The following is a 20809-nucleotide window of genomic DNA, read 5'->3' as shown; positions in this document are numbered from 1 at the left end:
GGATTCAAGTTGATTTTGCATGTTAAAATTAAATCATTGGATGAAAAATGAAAATATTGTAATTTTGGGACTTCACAAGGGAAAAATTGGTATCTACTAACTTCTTGGATTAATTCTTGCCCTTAGATGAAGACATGGACATGTGACATGATTGTGAGCTTTGGATTTTAAGGATAAATGAGATTTTTTTTAATAAAATGAATTTTAAATTCATTTTATTAAAAATATGACAAATAGCTTAAATTAAAAAATAGAATTCTTCATGATTTTTCTTCATTTTTTTCTCACCATTTCCGTGAGCTTCCAAGGTAAGAAAAGTGTCTTTATTTTGATTTTTCAAGCCTTTTGGTTAGGAATTTTGATCAAAGCATGAAATACAAATTTAATCTACATGAAATTCTCTATCTTTTGGTACTATTATTTCACGTTTTTCATGCTTTAAACTCTAAGTTCATGGTTAAGATGGATAAAGGGGATGATAGAATTTAATGTTCTAAGGCTTGATTATAATTTATTAAATGTGGCTGTCATTTCCATGCTTGAAAGATGATGAAAAACCGTTAGAAAGGGTTCATAATGTATTTGGACATGTAGGTTTTTGTTTATAGACTTCGAAGTTTGATTTGGTTTTTGACATTGAAATGATTAATAATGCTTAGATATGATGTTTGGAAGAAGAATTCATATTTGAATAATGTTGGAGATCATTTTTTTTATCTTGTTATATGGTGTTCGGTCATTGATGAATAATTAGGGAAAATTAATCAATGTTTTACAACCTTTAGATTTTTTTTGGATCAAATTGGAAGTGTGGAAGTATTAGGGGACTAATTCGGTATATGTAGAAATGATAAGCTTGATGAGGAAATTGATTAGAAATTGATGTAGAATGCTTAAATGAATTGGTGGAAGCTTGAATCCAATGTTAAATGGAAGGGACCATCTTGATAATTATGGAAATATTGGGATAAATTTCAAAAGAATCTGTTTTAAAGTGTTTAAGGTCAAATTTGGATCATATGGTAAGGTACTAATATGTACTTTTCATTGTATGTGTTTGAAATGATGTATGTGCAGATCTTGAGCTAAATTGAGATCGAAGCAAGCTTAATGCTAAAGAAAAAGCTAAGGAGTGAGACTTGTATTAGTGTTTGAGGATTGCTAATAAGGCATATCAGGCTAGTGCATTATACTAATTTATATGATATAAGGAAGTTTGTGACAAGCCAACCTTAAACACTTTGGAAATGAAAATAATTTGATTTATATTATGATATTTTCATAATATTTTGCTAAATGAAATCAAATGTTTTCGGGTATGAACTGTCCACTGCACTATTATATAATATTTTGATATATTTTTATATGGATATCTTTAATGAATGAATAGTATATGATTTTAATGGAAATGCTCATTATATGTACATTGAGAGTCCTTGGTATAGTTGGCATACCATAGAGGATTAGCAACTACATTGAGTACATAGTAGAGTTTATAATACTATTGTACTCTTAGGAATACAATACACAGTAGAGTGATAATGGTATTATGGTATTTCTGATTATTGGTACATTGTGCTGGCATTCTCCATAATATGCTGGCAATTGGACATTGTCTTAGGATATGATCAATGCCTTCCCATCCATGTCCAACTTGTGCAGCTGGCATCTGACGTTAAATTTCTTCTTATTCTTTCGCCATTGGTTCATATCGCTCCTCTCGCCACTAACCACAGGAAAGTCTTGATTCTTTGAAGATCATTGTGTTTCGATATAGCCTTCCAGACCTGTTCCCCTTCCTCTCCACTTTGTTTAATACGAGATTCATATGCAGACTAGAATGAGATTTTCCTATCTTCCCACCACTTCCAACCAGCAGAGTCTTCTCGTAAAGTTGTTAATGGGGGTTTCGTTGCTGCCAGTCTTATAAGTACCGACCTTGGTAGTACTGGTTCAAGTTCCTCCCAAATCTACTCGAACTCGCCGTTCATCATGGAAGCTACTAATCTTGATTCCATATTCTGTGTTGCATCGCAGGTGATATGATTTATCAATGGCCCAACATCACTTAGACATGAATCTTGCCAGAAGTTTGTTGAATGTTCGTTACCAAGGTTCCAGACTACCCCGTGCTGTAAATCTACCCCAAATTTTGTCAAGGTCCCGCCAGAGATTCGAGTAGCTTGAACTCCTAATGTTTTCCGGATAAATCCTCAGTTTTACCCAAAGTGCATCCTTGTTGTTTAAGATTTGGAATGCAACTTTTAATAAAAATGCTTCATTATGACGTGTTAAGGTTCTCAAACCCACACCTCCATTACTTGGTGATTTGCACAGATTATCCCAACTCACCAGATTTATTCCACGTTTTTCCGACGATTAATCACATATGAACCTCCTAATGATTGTTTCAATCTCCGCACATACGCCTCTGGGGATTGCAGTAATTTGCATAGTGTAGGATGGTATTGCCGATAACACTACTTTGGCCAATGTAATGCGTCCTGCTAGCGATAATTGTTTGGCTTTCCAACTTGTCAACTTGTCTTGTACCTTTTTTACTAAGTATCGATGCGTTTTCTTTGTCACCTTTCCGTGGATTATGGAGACCCCTAGATATTTACCTAAATTTTTGACTTGTTTGAATCCGAATTCTCCACTGATTTCCTTCAGTACGTTGTCCGGTACATTCTTTGAGAATAGCATGTTCGTCTTAGCAATGCTGATTTTCTGTCCTGATGCTATGCAGAACTTCTAGAGTACCTTCCTAATGATTTCTAATTGTTAGATGGATGCTTCGACAAAAAGGATCATATCGTCAACGAAGAATAAATGTGAAATATTTGGGCCAGTTTTGTTTGTTTTGAATGGCTTCCATCGGTCCTCCTGAACTTCGCAGTTGATAGCTTGAGCAAGTCTTTCCATGCACATGACAAAAATATATGGCAATAATGGGCCACCTTGGCGAATGTGTCTCGTTGGCGTGAAAGATTCTTTCATGGACCCATTCCACAGGATTTGCATCGATACCGAGAAGATACAATGCATGATATTCGTTCTCAATTCCACCAATATTCCAATGTCTGAAAGGGTATCTCAATAAAAGACCACTCTAATCGATCGTAAGCCTTTTCAAGATCGATCTTTATGGCCATTCAGCCTTTGTTGCCTATTTTATTTCTCATAGAATGCACTATTTCTTGAGTGATGATGATGTTACCGGTTATATTGCGACCCGGGACAAAACTACCTTGAGTAGGTGAAATCCATTTTGGCAAGTACGGTTTGATCCGATTCACCAGTATTTTTGTGATTGTTTTGTACAATACTGACGCCGGACAGAATAATGATTATCCTGCAGGCGCTCCAACAGATGATTCACAAGAGAAAATTCGCCCAAAAAAATCAGAGAAAAAAAGTCTCTAGGGTTTAATAAAATATTATAAAATCAAACCATGCCAAAATCAGTCCACAAGCAGGACTGTTATAGCCAAAAATCGTCTTTATTCGAATTTTGCCAAAAATAGCAAAATCCCGAAAAATCACTCTAAATTGAAATTCGAAATAAAATAAGCAATCTCCAAAAAATCCGGCCTAAATCGGATTTAAATTGACTTCCTAATTGACAATCGAAATATTACCATAAATAGTAAAAAAAATATCTAAAACTAGTGATTCGGAGGGGAAAACGGCAGAATTTGAGGTTGAAAAAAAGGTCACATGGAGCATATCTCAATGTGGACAGAATTTGAGGTTGAAAAAAAGGTCACATGGAGCATATCTCAATGTGGATAGCGTGCGCGTCGAAAAGAGCTTTCCGAATTGGGGTCTTATGCGCGATTCTGACACCTGTAGCCAAAGTTATGGCCAAAAGACTGAAACATATTCAAAACGACCCCAATGAGGAACATGTCACAATCAATTCCCACCTTTGCGCTGATCTGCCAATTCATGGTATCTCAGCACCATCAAGGTGCAATCTGACAGCTCAGCATCATCTGTCTCGGATCCCCCTGCATCAGTCACCCCGGGTTGGAAAGAACTTGTCCTCGAGTTCAGAGTAGTGTCATCAAAATCCACAAAACAATGACTCAGGTGCTTCACATTAAAGACATCAGAAGTCTTCAACTGGCTGGGAAGGCGCAACCTGTAAGCATTATCATTGATCTTCTGCACGACCTCACAAGGTCCAATCTTCCAATCCTTAAGCTTATTATACTCACAAACAGGAAAACGATCACGAGTTAATACAGCCCAAACAAAATCACCAACATCAAAAAGTACCTGACGACGATGATTGTCGACCCGAGTCTTGTACTTGGTATTGCTCTCATGAATGGTCTGTTTCACCTGCTCATGTATACCCCGAAGATACTTTGCCATCTCATCTGCTTTAGGACTAAAACGACCTATACGTGGAATAGGGGCTAAGTCCAGCACCCCGGATGGGTTCTGACCATAGACAATCTCAAATGGGCTTAAACATGTGGTTCTGTTTTTTGATCTGTTGTAGGCAAATTCTGCCTGAGGCAATGCCAAATCCCACTGCTTCGGCTTCGTTCCTGCCTAACACCTCAAAAGGTTTCCCAAACTTCGGTTCACCACCTCGGTCTGGCCATCTGTCTGGGGGTGGTAGGCGCTACTGAAATTCAAATGCGTTCCCAGTTTCCCCCACAGGCTCTTCCAGAAATGACTGATGAACTTAGTATCACGATTTGAAGTGATGGATCGAGGAACACCATGTAAACACACAATCTCCTTGAAATAGAGATGGGCAATCCGGTCAGCATCCATAGTCTTTCTACAAGCTACAAAATGAGTCATCTTGGAAAACCTGTCAACCACAACAAAGATAGAATCCGAGGCCCTTTAGGTGCGGGGTAAGCCTAGTACAAAATCCATGCTGACATCGAACCAAGGAGCTTCAGGAACAGGTAAAGGAGTGTACAAGCCCGCATTGGTGAGAACTCCCTTAGACCGCTGGCACACATAACAACGGTCCACATAATGGGCCACATCACTAGTCAACTTGGGCCAATAAAAGTCAGAAGAAATAAGGGCCAAGGTCTTATCTCGACCAAAGTGTCCCTCATTATGGAGTTCACTTATAATTTGCTGCCTCAATGAACAATCTGGAATGCACAACTGTAATCCATGAAACAGATACCCATTATGCAAAACAAAATCATGACGGTGACCCTCAGTTACCTCCTGAAATATCCTTCCAAATGAAGGATCAGTTGCATACATATATGTGAATGTCTCAAAGCCTGCAACTTTAGTACTCATGGTGGTGAGAAGTAAGGTACAACGGCTCAGGGCATCTGCGACGCGGTTCAAACTCCCTGCTTGGTGCCTCAGCGTAAAAGTGAATTCTTGCAAGTATGCCACCCACTTGGCATGACGTCTACTCAGCTTGTGTTGGCCATTGATGTACTTCAAGGACTCATGATTGGTAAACAGAATAAACTCCTTCTGTACTAGGTAGTGACGCCAATGCTTCAGGGACTGAACTATGGCATAGAACTCCAGATCATAAGTGGAATAATTTTTCTTTGATCCCGATAGTTTTTCACTAAAAAAAGCAACCGGATGACCTGCCTGACTCAGAACACCACCAATGCCAACGCCAGATGCATCACAATTTACCTCGAACACTTTGTCAAAATCTGGAAGTGCCAAAACTAGAGCCTCGATCATCTTCTGCTTGACCAGTTGAAAACTGGCCTCTGCCTCCTCAGACCACTGGAAATCACGCCCCTTGAGGCACTCTGTGATAGGGGATCAGAGTACTGAAATGTCTAATGAATCGGTGGTAAAAAGACGCCAAGCCATGGAAACTTCGGATGTCATGTAAGGTCCTTGGTCTGGGCCACTCCAAGACTGCATCTATCTTTGACTGATCTGTATGAACACCATCAGTAGACACAACAAAACCAAGAAAAGTCACAGAAGTAAGAAAGAACACTTCTTTTGATTGGCAAACAAGCACTCCATTTTCAGCATCTCAAAAACAGCACGGAGGTGATCGAAGTGTGAAGTCCATGTCGGACTATAAACGAGGATATCATCAAAGTAAACTACAACAAATTTCCCCATAAAAGGCCGCAAGACCTGATGCATAAATCTCATGAATGTACTGGGCGCATTGGATAGCCTGAAAGGCATGACCATCCACTCATACAACCCTTGTGGCGTTTTAAATGCCGTCTTCCACTCATCTCCAGGTCTTATTCTGATTTGGTGGTAACCGCTCTTAAGGTCAATTTTTGAGAAGACCTTAGAACCAGATAGTTGATCCAACATATCATCTAGACGGGGAATTGGAAACCGGTACTTCACTGTAATTTTGTTGATCGCTCGGCTGTCAACACACATACGCCAAGAACCATCTTTCTTTGGCACTAGTAGAGTAGGGACTGCACATGGTCTCATACTCTCTCGGATATAGCCCCTCTCCAACAACTCTTCCACCTGTCGCTGCAACTCTTCAGCCTCCTTGGGACTGAGGCGATATGCTAGTCGATTTGGCAAACTTGAACCAGGAACAAGGTCAATTTGATGCTGAATATCCCTCATAGGTGGTAGCCCAGGAGGAAGATCCTCTGACATCAAGTTAGAGAATTCTGCTAGCAGCCGCTGCACCTCTACTGGTAAATATGCATCCACGTCTACTGCATTGTTCTGGCAAGGTAGTAAGGCATAGACCACGTCCCCATGCTCAATCTCATCTAAAAACCTGGACATAGAAAGCAGAGTATTATTATGGGTTACTGGGGTAGGAGTGAGTCCTTCCCGTCGGGGTGCCAACACAATCTTTTTTCCCTTGATGCTAAGGGAATATGTATTCTTCCGTCCATCATGAATGACACTGCGATCATACTGGTAGGGTCGACCCAACAATATATGACACGCATCCATAGACACAACATCACACCAAGCATTATCAAAATATTTTCTACCAATTGAAAAAGACACGAGGCATCGCCTATCAACTGTTACCTCACTGCCTTTATTTAGCCATGACAGCTTGTATGGCTTAGGATGACGTTCCGTCTTAAACTGCAATTTCTGGACAACCTCCTTGGACACTACATTCTCACAACTGCCGCTGTCAATGATCATTTTGCAGACTTTATCTGCAACTGTGCAGGTCGTGTGGAAAATATTGGTTCTAAACCAATCGTCCCCTGAATCACCCTTGGGAGTAAGTAGACTCTTGCGAATGACCAGAGTCTCATGACCATCTCTATACATCACATCATCAGTCTCATCATCGTCATACACGAGTTCACCAATCTCTTCAGTCTCGTCTTCCGCGTTTTCCTCAATCAACAAATTTTTGCCCTTTTGACTAGCAGGCTTTCTGCAATCAGTCACCCTATGCCCTTGTTCACCACAACGAAAACATCTAATAGTAGGGTTAGAACTACCCTGCGGTGGCTGTTGAGCAGGACGGGAATCCTGAGGACGAACTGGCCGACTGTTGTGATCGTTCCTGATCACTGGTCTCCTGTTTTGCTATTTTTCAACAGCAAGTGCACGCTGGTAAGCTTCCGAAACACTCTACAGTGAATGAAGGGTGAGGACATCTTGTAAGGGCTGGCATAAACCCCTCAAATACCGCGCCACCATTTGCTCCTCTGTCTCAGATAAATCGTTCCGGGCGACCAATTGGTAAAACTCCTCCGTGTAATCATCGACTGATCGTGCGCCCTGCCTCAACACATGAAGTCGCTGAAATAAGGTTTGTGTGTAGCCGAAGGGAAGGAAGTGACCCTTCATCTTCTTCTTCATCTTCTCCCAATCAGTGATCTTGGCCTTGCCCTGTCTTTCTCGTGAAAGTCGCAACTGTTCCCACCACGCAGATGCTCTGCCCTTGAGTTTGATGGCGATCAGTTTCACTTTCACACGATCGGGGACTTTCTTATATTAAAAAATACGCTCTACTTCATTAATTCAATTCACGAATCCCTCGGTCTGTAACGTACCATAAAACTCAGGGAGATCGACCCAAAAACCGAGGTATCCATGACGCTCCTCCAGACCACGGTGCTCTTGGAATAGAGCACGATTGTGATATGGGTTTTCGAAAGTGGAATTGGTATCGTGATCAGAGGCCTCACGATTCTCGAAGACTTGCGCCGCCAGGCGCTGGGTTAATTCTGCGACTTGCCTCTGCAAATCCGCAATCATCACATCCTGAACGCTGCGATCACGGCGTTGGGCTTCCTCATTCGGAACCTGCTCACGACGACCACGACCACGACCTCCAGCCATTAAAACTGGTGAAATTTCCCAGGAAGATGTTGAAGCTCTGACACCAACTGACGCCGGACAGAATAATGATTATCCTGCAGGCGCTCCAACAGATGATTCACAAGAGAAAATTCGCCCAAAAAAACCAGAGAAAAAAAGTCTCTAGGGTTTTATAAAATATTATAAAATCAAACCATGCCAAAATCAGTCCACAAGTCGGATTGTTATAGCCAAAAATCGTCTTTATTCGAATTTTGCCAAAAATAGAAAAATCCTGAAAATCACTCTAAATTGAAATTCGAAATAAAATAAGTAATCTCCAAAAAATCTGGCCTAAATCGGATTTAAATTGACTTCCTAATTGACAATCGAAATATTATCATAAATAGTAAAAAATATTTAAATCTAGTGATTCGGAGGGGAAAACGACAGAATTTGAGGTTGAAAAAAAGGTCACATGGAGCATATCTCAATGTAGACAACGTGCGCGTCGAAAAGAGCTTTCCGGATTGGGGTCTTATGCGCGATTCTGACACCTGTAGCCAAAGTTATGGCCAAAAGATTGAAACATATTCAAAACGACCCCAATGAGGAACATGTCACAATCAATTCCCGCCTTTGCGCTGATCTGCCAATTCATGGTATCTCAGCACCATCAAGGTGCAATCTGACAGCTCAGTATCATCTGTCTCGGATCCCCCTGCATCAAATACTCCACACAAGCTTATAGGTCGGTATTGACTCAAGCTCTCTGGTGACTTCGTTTTTGGTAGCAGTACAAGTAGAGTGCGATTCAAGTATTCATCTAATGGGCTTCCATTGAAGAAATTCTGGACTAGTTGGCAAAATGAATCCCCTACGATTGGCCAATTGCATTGGTAGAAGATTGTGTGCATGTCGTCCACCCCGGGAGCCTTCCATGGGTTCATTGCCATGATTATGTTTTTTATTTCCTTCTTGTTTACAGGTCGCATCATTTCTTTTATCTGCTCAGGTTTGATGAGAGGGAATTTTCCTAGTACTTCATAATTGTGGCCATCTCCACCCACACTTGTGAATAATTGTCGGTAAATTGTACATCCATTTGATTTAATTGTTCCTGATCCGTACACCATTCGTTGTATGCTGTTTTGAGAGCCACTATCGTGTTTTTCCTTCGCCTGCTTATGGTAGATACATGGAAGAACCGCATCTTTTTGTCACCATGAAGTATCCACTTGTTTCTTGTTTTTTGAAACCAAAGGGATTCTTCTTGTTCTAGCACAACATCCAATTATGCTTTAAGTTGTTTTTCCAGATCGATGAGGATTTCTCGATGCCTTTCAGTCGAGCGACTAGTCTTCTTTTCTTTCTGCCTATATGCCCAAAGATCTCTCGGTTCCATACTTGGACATTTGTTTTGAAATCCTCCACATTTGATAAAACGTGTTTTGCTTTATCCCAATTATTTGCCAGAAATTCCTTGAAAAGTGGGTGGTCGTTCCAGGCTGCTAAGAAGCGAAATGGCCCGTTTCTTCTTGATGATTCGCTTATTCTTGTTTGGAGTATTAATGGTCGGTGGTCGAAGCCCATTCTTTCTAAATGAAGAACTAAGGATTCTTGAAATTGCTTCATCCATTCTTCATTGATTAAGCATCTGTCCAGCCTTCGATATAAATTGCCTTTATTCCATGTAAATTTGGGTCCCAGAAAACGTACGTCTTGTAGTCCTGAGTCAAAAATGAAATCCGCGAAATCTTTTCTAGTTCCGTTTCCCCGTGGTGAGCCTCCTCTTCTTTCTTTATAGCTTAGAATGGCGTTAAAATCACCTCCGAGTATCCATGCTTCCTTATCTCTAGGATCCAAGAGTTCGATTTTATTCCAAAGCAATTTCCTGGTTTCCGCTTGTGGACTTGCATATACTGCAGTATAGTAGAACCATTTATTACTGTCCTTGTGTCTACATTTTCCGTGTACAAATTGGTTGGCCACTTTGTATATCCATCTCTATAACCTCTACCCAAAGGATACAAATACCGCCACTGAATCCTTGTGACTCTATTTGAAATGAGTTCGCGAACCCTAATTTTTTTATTACTCCATCAGCTGTTGTGATACTGATTCTCGTTTCTAGGAATGCTACGACCTGCGGTTTATGTTTTCTAACCATATCCTTGAATATTCTTCTGAATGAGGAGCTTGTCGCCCCCTAGCAATTCCAGAAAGCTAGCTTAACCATTATTATTTGGAGGAGTGTAATGTAAGTCTATGCTAGATCATCATATAGCCCTGTACCATCTTGTACTACAACATCAACCATGTTGTTTAGCATGTGATCGGAAACCTGTGTCCCCGAGATATGAGAAGCACCACTTGCATCATCCTTCACAACGTCAGATTCACAATTACTTGTTTTTGTGTTGTTTGTGTTCAGTGACACTAGTGCATCTACCTTTTTTCAAACTGAATCTACCCAGTCAGAGTTTTTAGGTTTGTCCAGTGGTTTTTGTCTGTACTGTTTCTTAATTTTGAAGTCTCTTCTTGTACCTTCCTTGCTTGTGCGGATGGGACCTCCAGTTCTTGCTCTACCTTTTCCTGTACCTTCCTTCAAGATGTGGTTCTTCTACAAAATTGAGAGAGTTGTATGCCTACCGTCCTCCCTAATCAATTCTTGCAACGAGACTTCAGGTGTTTGTCCTTCTTGGCTAGGTATCACCGTAATGTTTTCCAATGATGTTTTTTCTGCATTACTTCCTGTCAAGTCTTCCATTATGGCTTGTGTAGTAGATGTTTCCGGACTCAGGTGTGCTTTTCCATGCATTACAAACTTCTTCCCATTGGTACCTATATTCTTTTCTTTGTGTTTCTTCTATTTTCCTTCCTGTTACCTGAGGTTTTAGTATATGATTTGAGCTTGTCCCATTATTTTCTTGGTTATTCCTTCTCTTCTCCCTTGTTAGGATTTGCTCCCTAAAAGTTCGTTGATTTCTTTCAAACCTTTGCTCCTCTACTGCTTTGGTTATGTGGTCAGTTTGTTCATTTTCTGTGATCTCCCTCTGTAAGATTGTGAATCGAGATCCCCGCATGGAAAATTGCTGATGATTTCGTTCATTCTTCTGGGTAGTTTCCTCCTCGGTTTTCGCCTCCTTGTTTCGGCCACCATCCAAGAGCCATATGTCTCCTTTCTTGGTTCGTTGTTTGTAAGATGGTTCGTTTGTGGATTCTGGCAATTCCCTGAGTTACTTGTGCCTTCTTCCTGGTTTGGTGCTTTTGAATGTTTGAAGTCCTCGCATTGTTCCTTGGTGTGTCCGTAAACTCCACATTTAAAGCATATCAGTTGAAGTCCTTCGTATTCAAGTTTTTGTATGAAACTATCGATCCCTATGCATGGAAGCAAGGGTTTACTAAGGTCAGCCACTACGGCTAATCTTACAAACGTGTCCCTTTCACCTTTGCTTGTATTGTAGTCCACCTTCACAATGCTTCCGATGGTCGATGCAATCATATTGAACAGGGCTTTTTTGTAATAGTTATAGGGTAATCCCGGTAATCGAATCCAAACTACGACATGTGACGGATGTTTCTCGAGCATAGAGAACGAACTACTCCACGGCTGAACGGTAAGATAACTTCTGTATATTGTCCATGGACCTTCCGTCAATACTTTCACGTAGTCTTCCTCTTGTTCGAACCTGACGATGAAATAATTATTCTTTATGTCAATGAGTTGAAAACTTCCTTTTAATTTCCAGAGTGCCATAATTCTTGTTTCGAGAGCTTTGAAACCTATCGACCTACCTAGCAAACGGATTATAACCGACCTTCGCATGTTCTGTTCGATTAGATTGTGAATTCTCTCGGAGAATTTTATTGTAGGAAAATCCCCAGTTTTATCTATAACGCAGTCTCCATCGATTAGTTTTATTTCATCCTCCTTTGTTATTGTACATAGAGGGTTCTTTGGGTTAGATTTTCCAATCACAATGTTTGCAAAACATCTCTTGTCCAGGGTTTCAAATCGCGATCGTAATTGTGTTTTTGGTCATTTCCTGTTTAACGTGATTGTGGCCGTCGCAGGTACTATTGGATGCTATTATGAATGTAACGGGTAATTCGAACAGCGGCACTACCACTATTTCACGGGCACTATCACATTTCGGATCGCATTTTGAAACCCTTCTCCTACGTTCAGTGTTTTGATTATTTTATTAGGGTTTTTCATGATATATGTCATGTGAGGTTGTTCAGACGAGATATCTTCCATGGGAACATCTTCTCTTCCCTCTCCAATGCTTGTCACATGCTGCACGAGATTGACGTTATCTGTTGGTACCGTACTTATCAACGATGGTAGGCTATCCGGTGCTCTTCCTCCTCCCGATCACGATGTTTCGATAATTTTGTCGCTATTTCTTCTGCTGGGGTTTTCTATTGGAATGCAATAAGGTGTAAAACTTTTAATCTTAAAATTTTACATTTGAAACTTCAAACTCTAAATTCTAAAACTGAATGTAATTATTAAAATCTATAATTATAATATCTAAACTCTAAACAGACGTACAATATTAAAATAAATAAATTTATATAAATTAAAATTTACATAACTTTTCTTTCAATAATACTATAAATATGGTAATTAAATCAAAACATTTACTATAAATAAGCGTAGATTTAGGGAGCTTTTATTTATGACGCACACCCCGAATTTACGGTCCCCGAATTTTTTATATAGATTATCTCACGTTTGGATTTTCCCTAGCTGCGCAACCAAACAACTCATAAGAAAATAAGAGAAAAGAAGAACCTTTGATTTTAATTTGAAAATCATAAAAAATAAGGTAAATAAATAAAGGCAGCCGAGTTTTAGCTTCCTGACCTCAACTTCAAAAGAATTTCCAAACAAGGTTTCTGCTGCTCTCATCGATTCTCGTAGTTTTTCTTTTAATTCTTTTTCCGTATTCAGCATTGTGTGTGTTTATCAATAGCAGACTTTTGTGTGTGTTAAATTAATGTTTTCTATTCGTCGTGTTTGCTTGCATTTTCATTGATCAGGTGTGATCTACAAGAAGGGAGAGGATAAGCAGAATTTGTGGAGGATTTTTTTTTTGTTTTTTGTTAGGATATTTATTTGGTTTTCTTAGGTTCGCGAAATAATGAGAACTTCGTGGGCAGATTCTGTAGCAAGCTCTCCATCTGAAATTCCAGTTTCAGACAACAGTTCCGCACCTCGTCCTACTCGATCCGCTTATGTCCCGCCGCACCTTCGTAACCGTCAAGCTTCAGACGCACCTAGCCTGCCAGGTCCCGCTACTGAGAGGCCGGGTTTTAGTGGAACCGCTAGCGGGTCCCGATGGAACGGCGGTGGTGCACCTAATCCCGAACCGGGGCATTCAGGTTCGGGATATGGTTATACTGGAGCTCTAGTTGGACGAGGTGGGAGCGGAGGTGGTTGGAATAATAGAAATAGGGGCTGGGATAAGAGAGAAAGGGACGTAAACCCATTTGATGATGTTGTCGAACAGGCTTCCGGCGAGCAAGAGAATACCGGAATCAATTTCGATGCTTACGAGGATATTCCTGTGGAAACTAGTGGTGAAAATGTACCACGGCCTGTAAATACATTTGCTGAGATAGATTTAGGGGAGCTGTTGAATCAAAACATTAGAAGGTGCAAGTATGTGAAACCGACTCCGATTCAACGTCATGCTATCCCTATAGCATTGGCAGGGAGAGATCTAATGGCTTGTGCTCAAACTGGGTCAGGGAAGACAGCTGCTTTTTGCTTTCCAATTATTAGTGGCATTATGCGGGAGCAGTATGTGCAGAGACCGCGTGTAGGACGAGCTGTTTACCCTCTTGCTCTTATTCTATCCCCCACAAGGGAACTATCTTGTCAGGTGGGATCCTTTGAACATGTAATGTAATCTTTTAGAATGGTTTAATGAATTGTTGTATTGATTTTGTTGATAGTGATACACTTTTAGATTCATGATGAGGCTAAGAAGTTCTCCTATCAAACTGGTGTCAAGGTGGTAGTTGCTTATGGAGGAGCACCAATTAATCAACAGGTTGTTATCGCCTTGAATTTGGTTTTGAGTATCATTTTTGCTCTATTTCTTCTCTTTTAATGCAATTGGCCATCTTATGCCGCATCACAGAAGGTTCTTCCTATAAATCCCACTTCCCTTTTAACATGTGTGGTTATTGTTTACTGCGTTTCATGCAAATCTAATTAACTTTTCTATGCTATATCTACTTGTACTACAAATTGGAGGCTTTATTTATATATTGAGATTAACCACATTATTGGATTTGTCTCAAAAACTTATTTTGTTTTACTTTTTTGTCCCCCCTTCACAAATGGAACTAACAAAAGTGGAAGGGGTCTCAAATCAGTTCTTGGTTTGTCTCAAATCGGTTGTAGCTTCTTTCTTTCTTTTCTTTTATTAAGGTCTAATTACAATAACGTCCTCATTGAGCTGGAGTGGAAAAGTAGTTGCTTGTGTTTCACCAGCTGTTGGATATATTCTCCCTTGAATATGTGGTAATGTTGAATGGTGGTGAAAGGATACTAGCTTGTTTAGATTAAGTATCAAGGATACATAGTTTTGTTCTATTTCAAAGTATGTTGCCCAACTTTCAACTTTTATGTTCTTATGCGATCTTTCATTTATCTTCTCTCTTTCTGTAAAATCTACCGACTTTTAAGCTTATTAGTCTCCTTACAAGTCCCTACTTATTAGTAAATAATATTTCATTTAACTAGTTCTTTGTTTTATACTTAGTTACGAGAGCTGGACAGAGGAGTTGATATTCTTGTGGCAACTCCCGGACGATTGGTTGATTTGCTAGAGAGGGCGATATTGTCATTGATGATGATTAGGTACCTGGCCCTTGATGAGGCAGATCGCATGCTTGATATGGGGTTTGAACCACAGATCAGAAAGATAGTGGAACAAATGGACATGCCTAATCGCGGTGTGAGACAAACAATGTTGTTTAGTGCCACCTTTCCTAGAGAGATACAGGTTTATAACTGTTAAATAAGGTTTCCATGTTGGTTATAGCTGTATTTCTTGATATATTCCACTCATGTTTTCAAATATAACGGCAGAATTTTTTAGCTTAGAGTGAGTTTCATGTCCGTCTGGAATATACCGCTGTGCCTGTTTCAATTTTTTCTACCTCTATATATGTTTTGTAGAAAATGGAAACTGTTATCTAATCAGAGTAAAACTGTGTTCACCCTTGCCATTAGGTCGGAGCACTTAAATTTTGCTTTAGAGAAAATTTCTAGTGCAATCAAGATAATTATGAGTTTTTTATAATAAAAAGAAGGCTATCTGGAATACATCACATAGTTCTTTGTGAATTGCTGGCTTTGCAGAGACTTGCCTCTGATTTTCTTTCAAATTACATATTCTTGGCTGTTGGGAGGGTTGGTTCAAGTACGGATTTGATTGTTCAAAGGGTTGAATTTGTTATTGAGTCTGATAAGAGAAGCCATCTCATGGATCTTCTGCATGCACAGAGGGAAAATGGAGCTCATGGCAAGGTAACATGAGACTATCATGTATTACTTGCATATTAAAATTCCTGTATCTTAATGTTTTAAGGCCTGCACCTAGTATCTGTGCCTTAGTGCTAGGCAATAAAGTGGTTCGGTCCTAAGACATTTTCAATCAGGGCACATTTGATTACGCTTGCTGTTTTGCAAGACGATAAGTGCAAGAAAAGCTTGCATGATTGAAGTTCTCATCATCATCTTTACTAGTAAAAAGGGGAAGATATCAGTCTTACTTCTCTAGGTTTTGATTATTCAACAGAAGTCATGGGATCGTAGGGAAATCATGCATATTGCCCAACAAAAGAAAAAGTAAATTGTGTATGTTTTGCAGGATAAATTGGACCACACTTTAGAGTTCATTATTAAAATTATATATACATCTTAAACTTATTCTATATAATATACTCAAATGCACACGAATTATTGCGCCTTGCTTCACTTGGCAACTCCATTTTTTTAGCCTTGTGCATCATGCAATGTAAGGGTTCTAGTTCCTAGAGTATGCCTTGAACTCCTGGCAAGGCAGCTTTCTCCATATATTTTTCAATTGAAGTTAATTTGGATACAAGTGTTACAGTAAATATTTAACGTTCAGGGTGTTATTCTGGTATTTAGTCTCATTTGGTCCGTAGGTCTAAGAATCTTAATAGCTGTTTGATGAGTTTGTCTTTTACTTTTCAGCAAGCTTTGACGTTAGTTTTCGTGGAGACCAAAAAAGGAGCTGATTCATTGGAACATTGGTTGTGCATGAATGGGTTCCCAGCAACGACCATCCATGGTGATAGGACTCAGCAGGTAACTGTTGAGAAGTGAAAGAATATGGTCTTCGTGGCTTGTTGGATTATATACTTTTCCTTGATGATTGTTGTTTGATATGTTGGCCATCTTCATTTTTCTTATGCCTATGTTATATGCTAATCTTATTTATTCTATTCAGTGGTAATATCATTTGGCCCGGGAGAGGAGGGGGGTGGGGGGCGTTCTTCTCTGCATGCAAACTTGAAGATTAAGAACTTTGTTGGGAGCCTGAGTTAGATAAATGAGTTGGATTTTGCATTATGGCATCATTTGTTAGATATATTAATCCATATTGACATTAGAGTGCAATCATTCTCTTTCTAATTTCTCATCTTTACTGATCCATTTTTTAATTTGAAAAAGATTTCAAATGTTTTCTGAGATTCTTCAAATTGCCCCGATTCTAAGTTCGTACTAACATTTATGCCAGCACCACTTAGTGGTGCAACAGTGTTTTTAGTGAAAGCTTGTTCTAAGATGTGTTGTGCTATACATTTACCTTGATTTAGAAGGAACTTTAAATAATGCTATGGGTATTTGCAGGAAAGGGAACTGGCATTGAGGTCTTTCAAGACTGGAAAGACCCCAATTTTAGTAGCAACTGATGTGGCTGCTCGTGGTCTTGATATACCCCATGTAGCTCATGTGGTCAACTTTGATCTCCCAAATGACATTGATGATTATGTCCATAGGATCGGAAGGACAGGTCGTGCTGGAAAATCGGGGCTGGCTACAGCTTTCTTTAATGAGGGCAATTTGTCTATGGCAAGGCCTCTAGCTGAGCTAATGCAGGAAGCAAATCAAGAGGTTCCAGCATGGCTCACCCGTTATGCATCCTGGGCTCCTTATGGAGGTAGCAAAAATCGAAGATCTGGAGGAGGGAGTTTCGGTGGGCGTGATTTCCGAAGGGAAAGTATATTTGGTAAGAATCTGGATTACTACGGCGGGGGAGGGAATAGCGATAGTGCAGCATATGGAGTTCCTAGCAATTATGGCGGGGGATATGCTCCAGGGGTGACTAGTGCTTGGGATTAGCTCACGCTTTATAGTGAATTATTTTTAATCTTTCGTTCGAGTATATATACATATATGTTCCCTCGGATTTCGAGAACAAATTTTCGCAATTTCCATTTTGACCTGGATTCTAACATAGGACATGGTGAGAAGACATTGGTGTTGCTGTTGGGATAGTACCGAAGGAAACTAACCGTTCAGGTCTGTCTGTCTAAAAGGCTCACTGATAGTAGGTTGTGGGTAACGTTTGGGTACATCTTGCACTTTAGCCATGTCTCCTGTGGCCCATTATTCGCTACGACCCTAGGTTGCGATGCTTTTGCAAGTGCATTTATGGGTGGTGGTTTATTTTATTTTTTCCTTATAAATTGGAGAGCAGATATTTTGGTTCGAATCCTGGATCTAGCTTTTGGTCTCGATATAATGGTTTAATTGCTTATAGTTATTCCTTTCGAGTGAGTGTGATTGAAAAGATGGCCTTCCTTAGATATGTTGCATGGCATCGGATGTCAATGGCCTCTTCAATTAAATATATTAAAATTTTCAAACTTACTTTATCTAATTGGCAAGTTTCGGAGAGTGCTTTAGGTAAAAACTTTGTTTGGATTTTCATTTATTAAAATTTTAATTACACTTCAAAACGTGTTTTGTTACAAATTTTAAAAATGTTTTTTTAGAAAATCAAAGCATGTAAAATTAAGAAAACAATAAAAATATTATAAAATAAAAAATAAAACAAACACTATTCTTTTGAACAAAAAAAATTATATATTTATAGATAAATAAGGTAGATGTCATCTGAAATCACAATTCTAATGTACCTCGAAATCTAAAGCTCATTTTTTTAAATGAAACTCCATAAATGATAAATATCTATAACATTTTTTAATATTCATCGTTAAAATCTTATTAGAGGTAGAAAATTTATAAGAAAAATATTTTAAGCGAAAAAAATAAACATATATTTAATACTTATAACGTGTATCATTTAAGAATCTTCTCAAAAATATTACGAGTCAAACCAAGAGTTAAAGAAAAAAGTAACACGTATTTACTCTCATGACAACATTATATATAATCTAAGATTCTTTGCACTCTAATCTTAAATACAATTCTTAAATGTTGAAATAAACAATCGTTTGAAGATTATATCTATCAAATTATCACTTAAGCAAATTCATTGAACATTTATACTGTTGTTCTTGTTTATAAAGTAAAAGAAGAACAACATAAAAAAAATATTACTCATTTAGCTCCCTTAATATATGCTTCTTCAATTAATTTATACATATAAGTTATCTTTTTAGCAGTTTGATATGATACTTCTGAATCAACTAAGATATGATAATTTTGGATTGAATAAGATATGATGTTTTTGGATTCAAAAATTTCTTTACTCTTCTCTCGAAAACAAAATTATCTTTATTCACATATAGAAATCTCACAATCATTGGGGACTCAATAAATGTGTTTTATACACATTGAATCTATTGTAAAATTCTTTTAGTATATGTCATTAAGAGACGATTTCATATTTATTTACTCAATCTACAAGTCGAGATAAAATTTGATTTCAAGATCCATCTCAAATATTTTCCTTAAATAATAACATACTTTTAAAACTTTTCAGTCTAATTATCAATATGTATGATAATTATAAGATCATAATCTTTTTATAAAAATATACGGACATATAGGATCATTTTTATATTCTTTCTCCAATCATTAACTAGTCGATTATATCATACATAGTTTTATAAATATTTAAATAGACATATTTGAATAAATTTGTCAATAAATTTTTATATGCTTTTAGTATTTTTAAATTCTTTAGGGATAAATCTTAATATATATCCACTCTTTCCATATTTCATAGACCAATTAAAGTAATTGTATCCACCATAAAATAATTTTAGAAGTCATAACTCAAGTTGTGCATTGTATCTTATAACTTCATTTATCTCTTTTTCTTTTACAAAACTACTCATTTGAGTCTCACTTGCTTTACACCTTTAGGTGCTTGTAATGTACTCCAAAAGCAACACGTTTTGGAAGTTAATTTAATTCTACTTCAATGGTAGCCTTGTTAATCTCCCATTAAGGACTAAATTATAAAGTTGTAAAATTACTAGGGAAAACTTATAAATATGGAAAAGGTACGAGTTAAATTCAAAACATTAAGAAGTTATAAGCCAATGTATGATTTTATGAAAGTTAGAATCCTTATATCATAATTAACCCAATTTTCTTATAATTTTAAAATAAGTAAAAGAATAGAGCCATTAGGGTCTAGACGTTTCTCTGCCCGGCGACGAAGAGTGCAAATAGTACACCCAAGGTGTAATTAGTCTCGAAAAAGTAAGTATTTATCTTCCTTGAATCAGATAAAACATTAAGTAGATTCGCCACCAATCTTTTAATGTGGTGAGATTGGTCACCAAAATGTTATATTATTATAATAAAATTCTTGAGAATAGTATTAAAATAATATAACACAAGATCTGCTTACCAGAAAAATGAGTTCGGGAGTCGGTTATGAATGAGGAAGGATTAGCACCCCCACAACGCCCAAAATTGGTACCGGTGTTCATTTATTAGTGTCTTTGCAATAAATTTTATAAATTTGTTTTTAATTTTTATCATCCCATAAAAACATTTGGAATATTATTTTATACCAATAATCATTTAAAAATATATTCCTAATAAGTTAAGGAAATATTTTAATGACTTATTGTATAAAATTACCATATAACATATAATAATTTTAACAATTAAACTATAAAAATATCAAAGTTATAAAATATTATTACAAAATATCTTATATATGAGGTACTAAAATATAAATAAAATAATAATAGTATTAAATATAAAAGATATTAAATTTTAGGGACTAACTTGTAAAATAATAAAAATAATAAGCCTAATTCTAAATATTACAAAATATAAGTACTAATAATATAATTTAACCATATATAATAATATAGATTAAAATATCAATGATTAAATTAATAGGGACTAAAACATATATTTTACTTAAAATATATGTATTAACATGGCAAGGACTAAAATAAAAATAATTAAAATGCAAAAATAAAATTAAAAGGTACAAAAACCTAATTTAAGGACCAAATCGTAAAGCTTACAGAACCAGAGGGACCATGCGTGGAATTTAACCATTCCTTAATTACCCAA

General features: G+C 37.8%; 2 protein-coding genes across 3 annotated transcripts; one reads left to right on the top strand and one right to left on the bottom strand.

The window, feature by feature from the left end:
- Nucleotides 1–9516: 9516 nt before the first annotated feature.
- LOC120177785 lies at nucleotides 9517–11059 on the bottom strand. The gene is made up of 2 exons (XM_039183803.1): nucleotides 10891–11059; nucleotides 9517–10160 (listed from the first exon to the last, which is right to left on the bottom strand). The coding sequence occupies exons 1-2, from the start codon at nucleotides 11057–11059 to the stop codon at nucleotides 9517–9519; spliced, it is 813 nt and encodes a 270-aa protein (XP_039039734.1).
- Nucleotides 11060–13047: 1988 nt separating this feature from the next.
- Nucleotides 13048–17821, top strand: LOC120177813 (DEAD-box ATP-dependent RNA helicase 37-like). Of its 2 annotated transcripts, XM_039183823.1 has the most exons (7): nucleotides 13048–13142; nucleotides 13291–14135; nucleotides 14223–14306; nucleotides 15024–15266; nucleotides 15626–15793; nucleotides 16487–16600; nucleotides 17147–17638. In XM_039183823.1, exons 2-7 carry the CDS (start codon nucleotides 13392–13394, stop codon nucleotides 17636–17638), a joined length of 1845 nt encoding a protein of 614 aa, XP_039039754.1. In that variant the 5' UTR covers nucleotides 13048–13142; nucleotides 13291–13391. The 2 variants fall into 2 exon arrangements, with proteins under 2 accessions (XP_039039754.1, XP_039039755.1); XM_039183824.1 differs by lacking the exon at nucleotides 13048–13142 and having other exon boundaries at nucleotides 13392–14135; nucleotides 17147–17821.
- Nucleotides 17822–20809: the final 2988 nt, after the last annotated feature.

The sequence above is a fragment of the Hibiscus syriacus genome, unplaced genomic scaffold (genome assembly GCF_006381635.1).
Source record: "Hibiscus syriacus cultivar Baekdansim isolate YM2019G1 unplaced genomic scaffold, ASM638163v2 tig00112319_pilon, whole genome shotgun sequence".
Lineage (NCBI taxonomy): Eukaryota > Viridiplantae > Streptophyta > Magnoliopsida > Malvales > Malvaceae > Hibiscus > Hibiscus syriacus.
Note: the sequence above shows the minus strand (reverse complement) of the source record. Positions and strands in the feature narration are given on the sequence as shown.

What these genes read in the sequence shown, in the direction of transcription:
- LOC120177813 (XM_039183824.1), top strand. Translation starts at nt 13,392, where the DNA reads ATGAGAACTTCGTGGGCAGATTCTGTAGCAAGCTCTCCATCTGAAATT. An exon ending in GAGCACCAATTAATCAACAG is followed by an intron (nt 14,307 to 15,023) that starts GTTGTTATCGCC and finishes TTTTATACTTAG; the next exon opens with TTACGAGAGCTGGACAGAGG. An exon ending in AAAATGGAGCTCATGGCAAG is followed by an intron (nt 15,794 to 16,486) that starts GTAACATGAGAC and finishes TTTACTTTTCAG; the next exon opens with CAAGCTTTGACGTTAGTTTT.
- LOC120177785 (XM_039183803.1), bottom strand. Translation starts at nt 11,059, where the DNA reads ATGCATGGAAAAGCACACCTGAGTCCGGAAACATCTACTACACAAGCC. An exon ending in AGAATTGATTAGGGAGGACG is followed by an intron (nt 10,161 to 10,890) that starts GTAGGCATACAA and finishes ACTATACTGCAG; the next exon opens with TATATGCAAGTCCACAAGCG.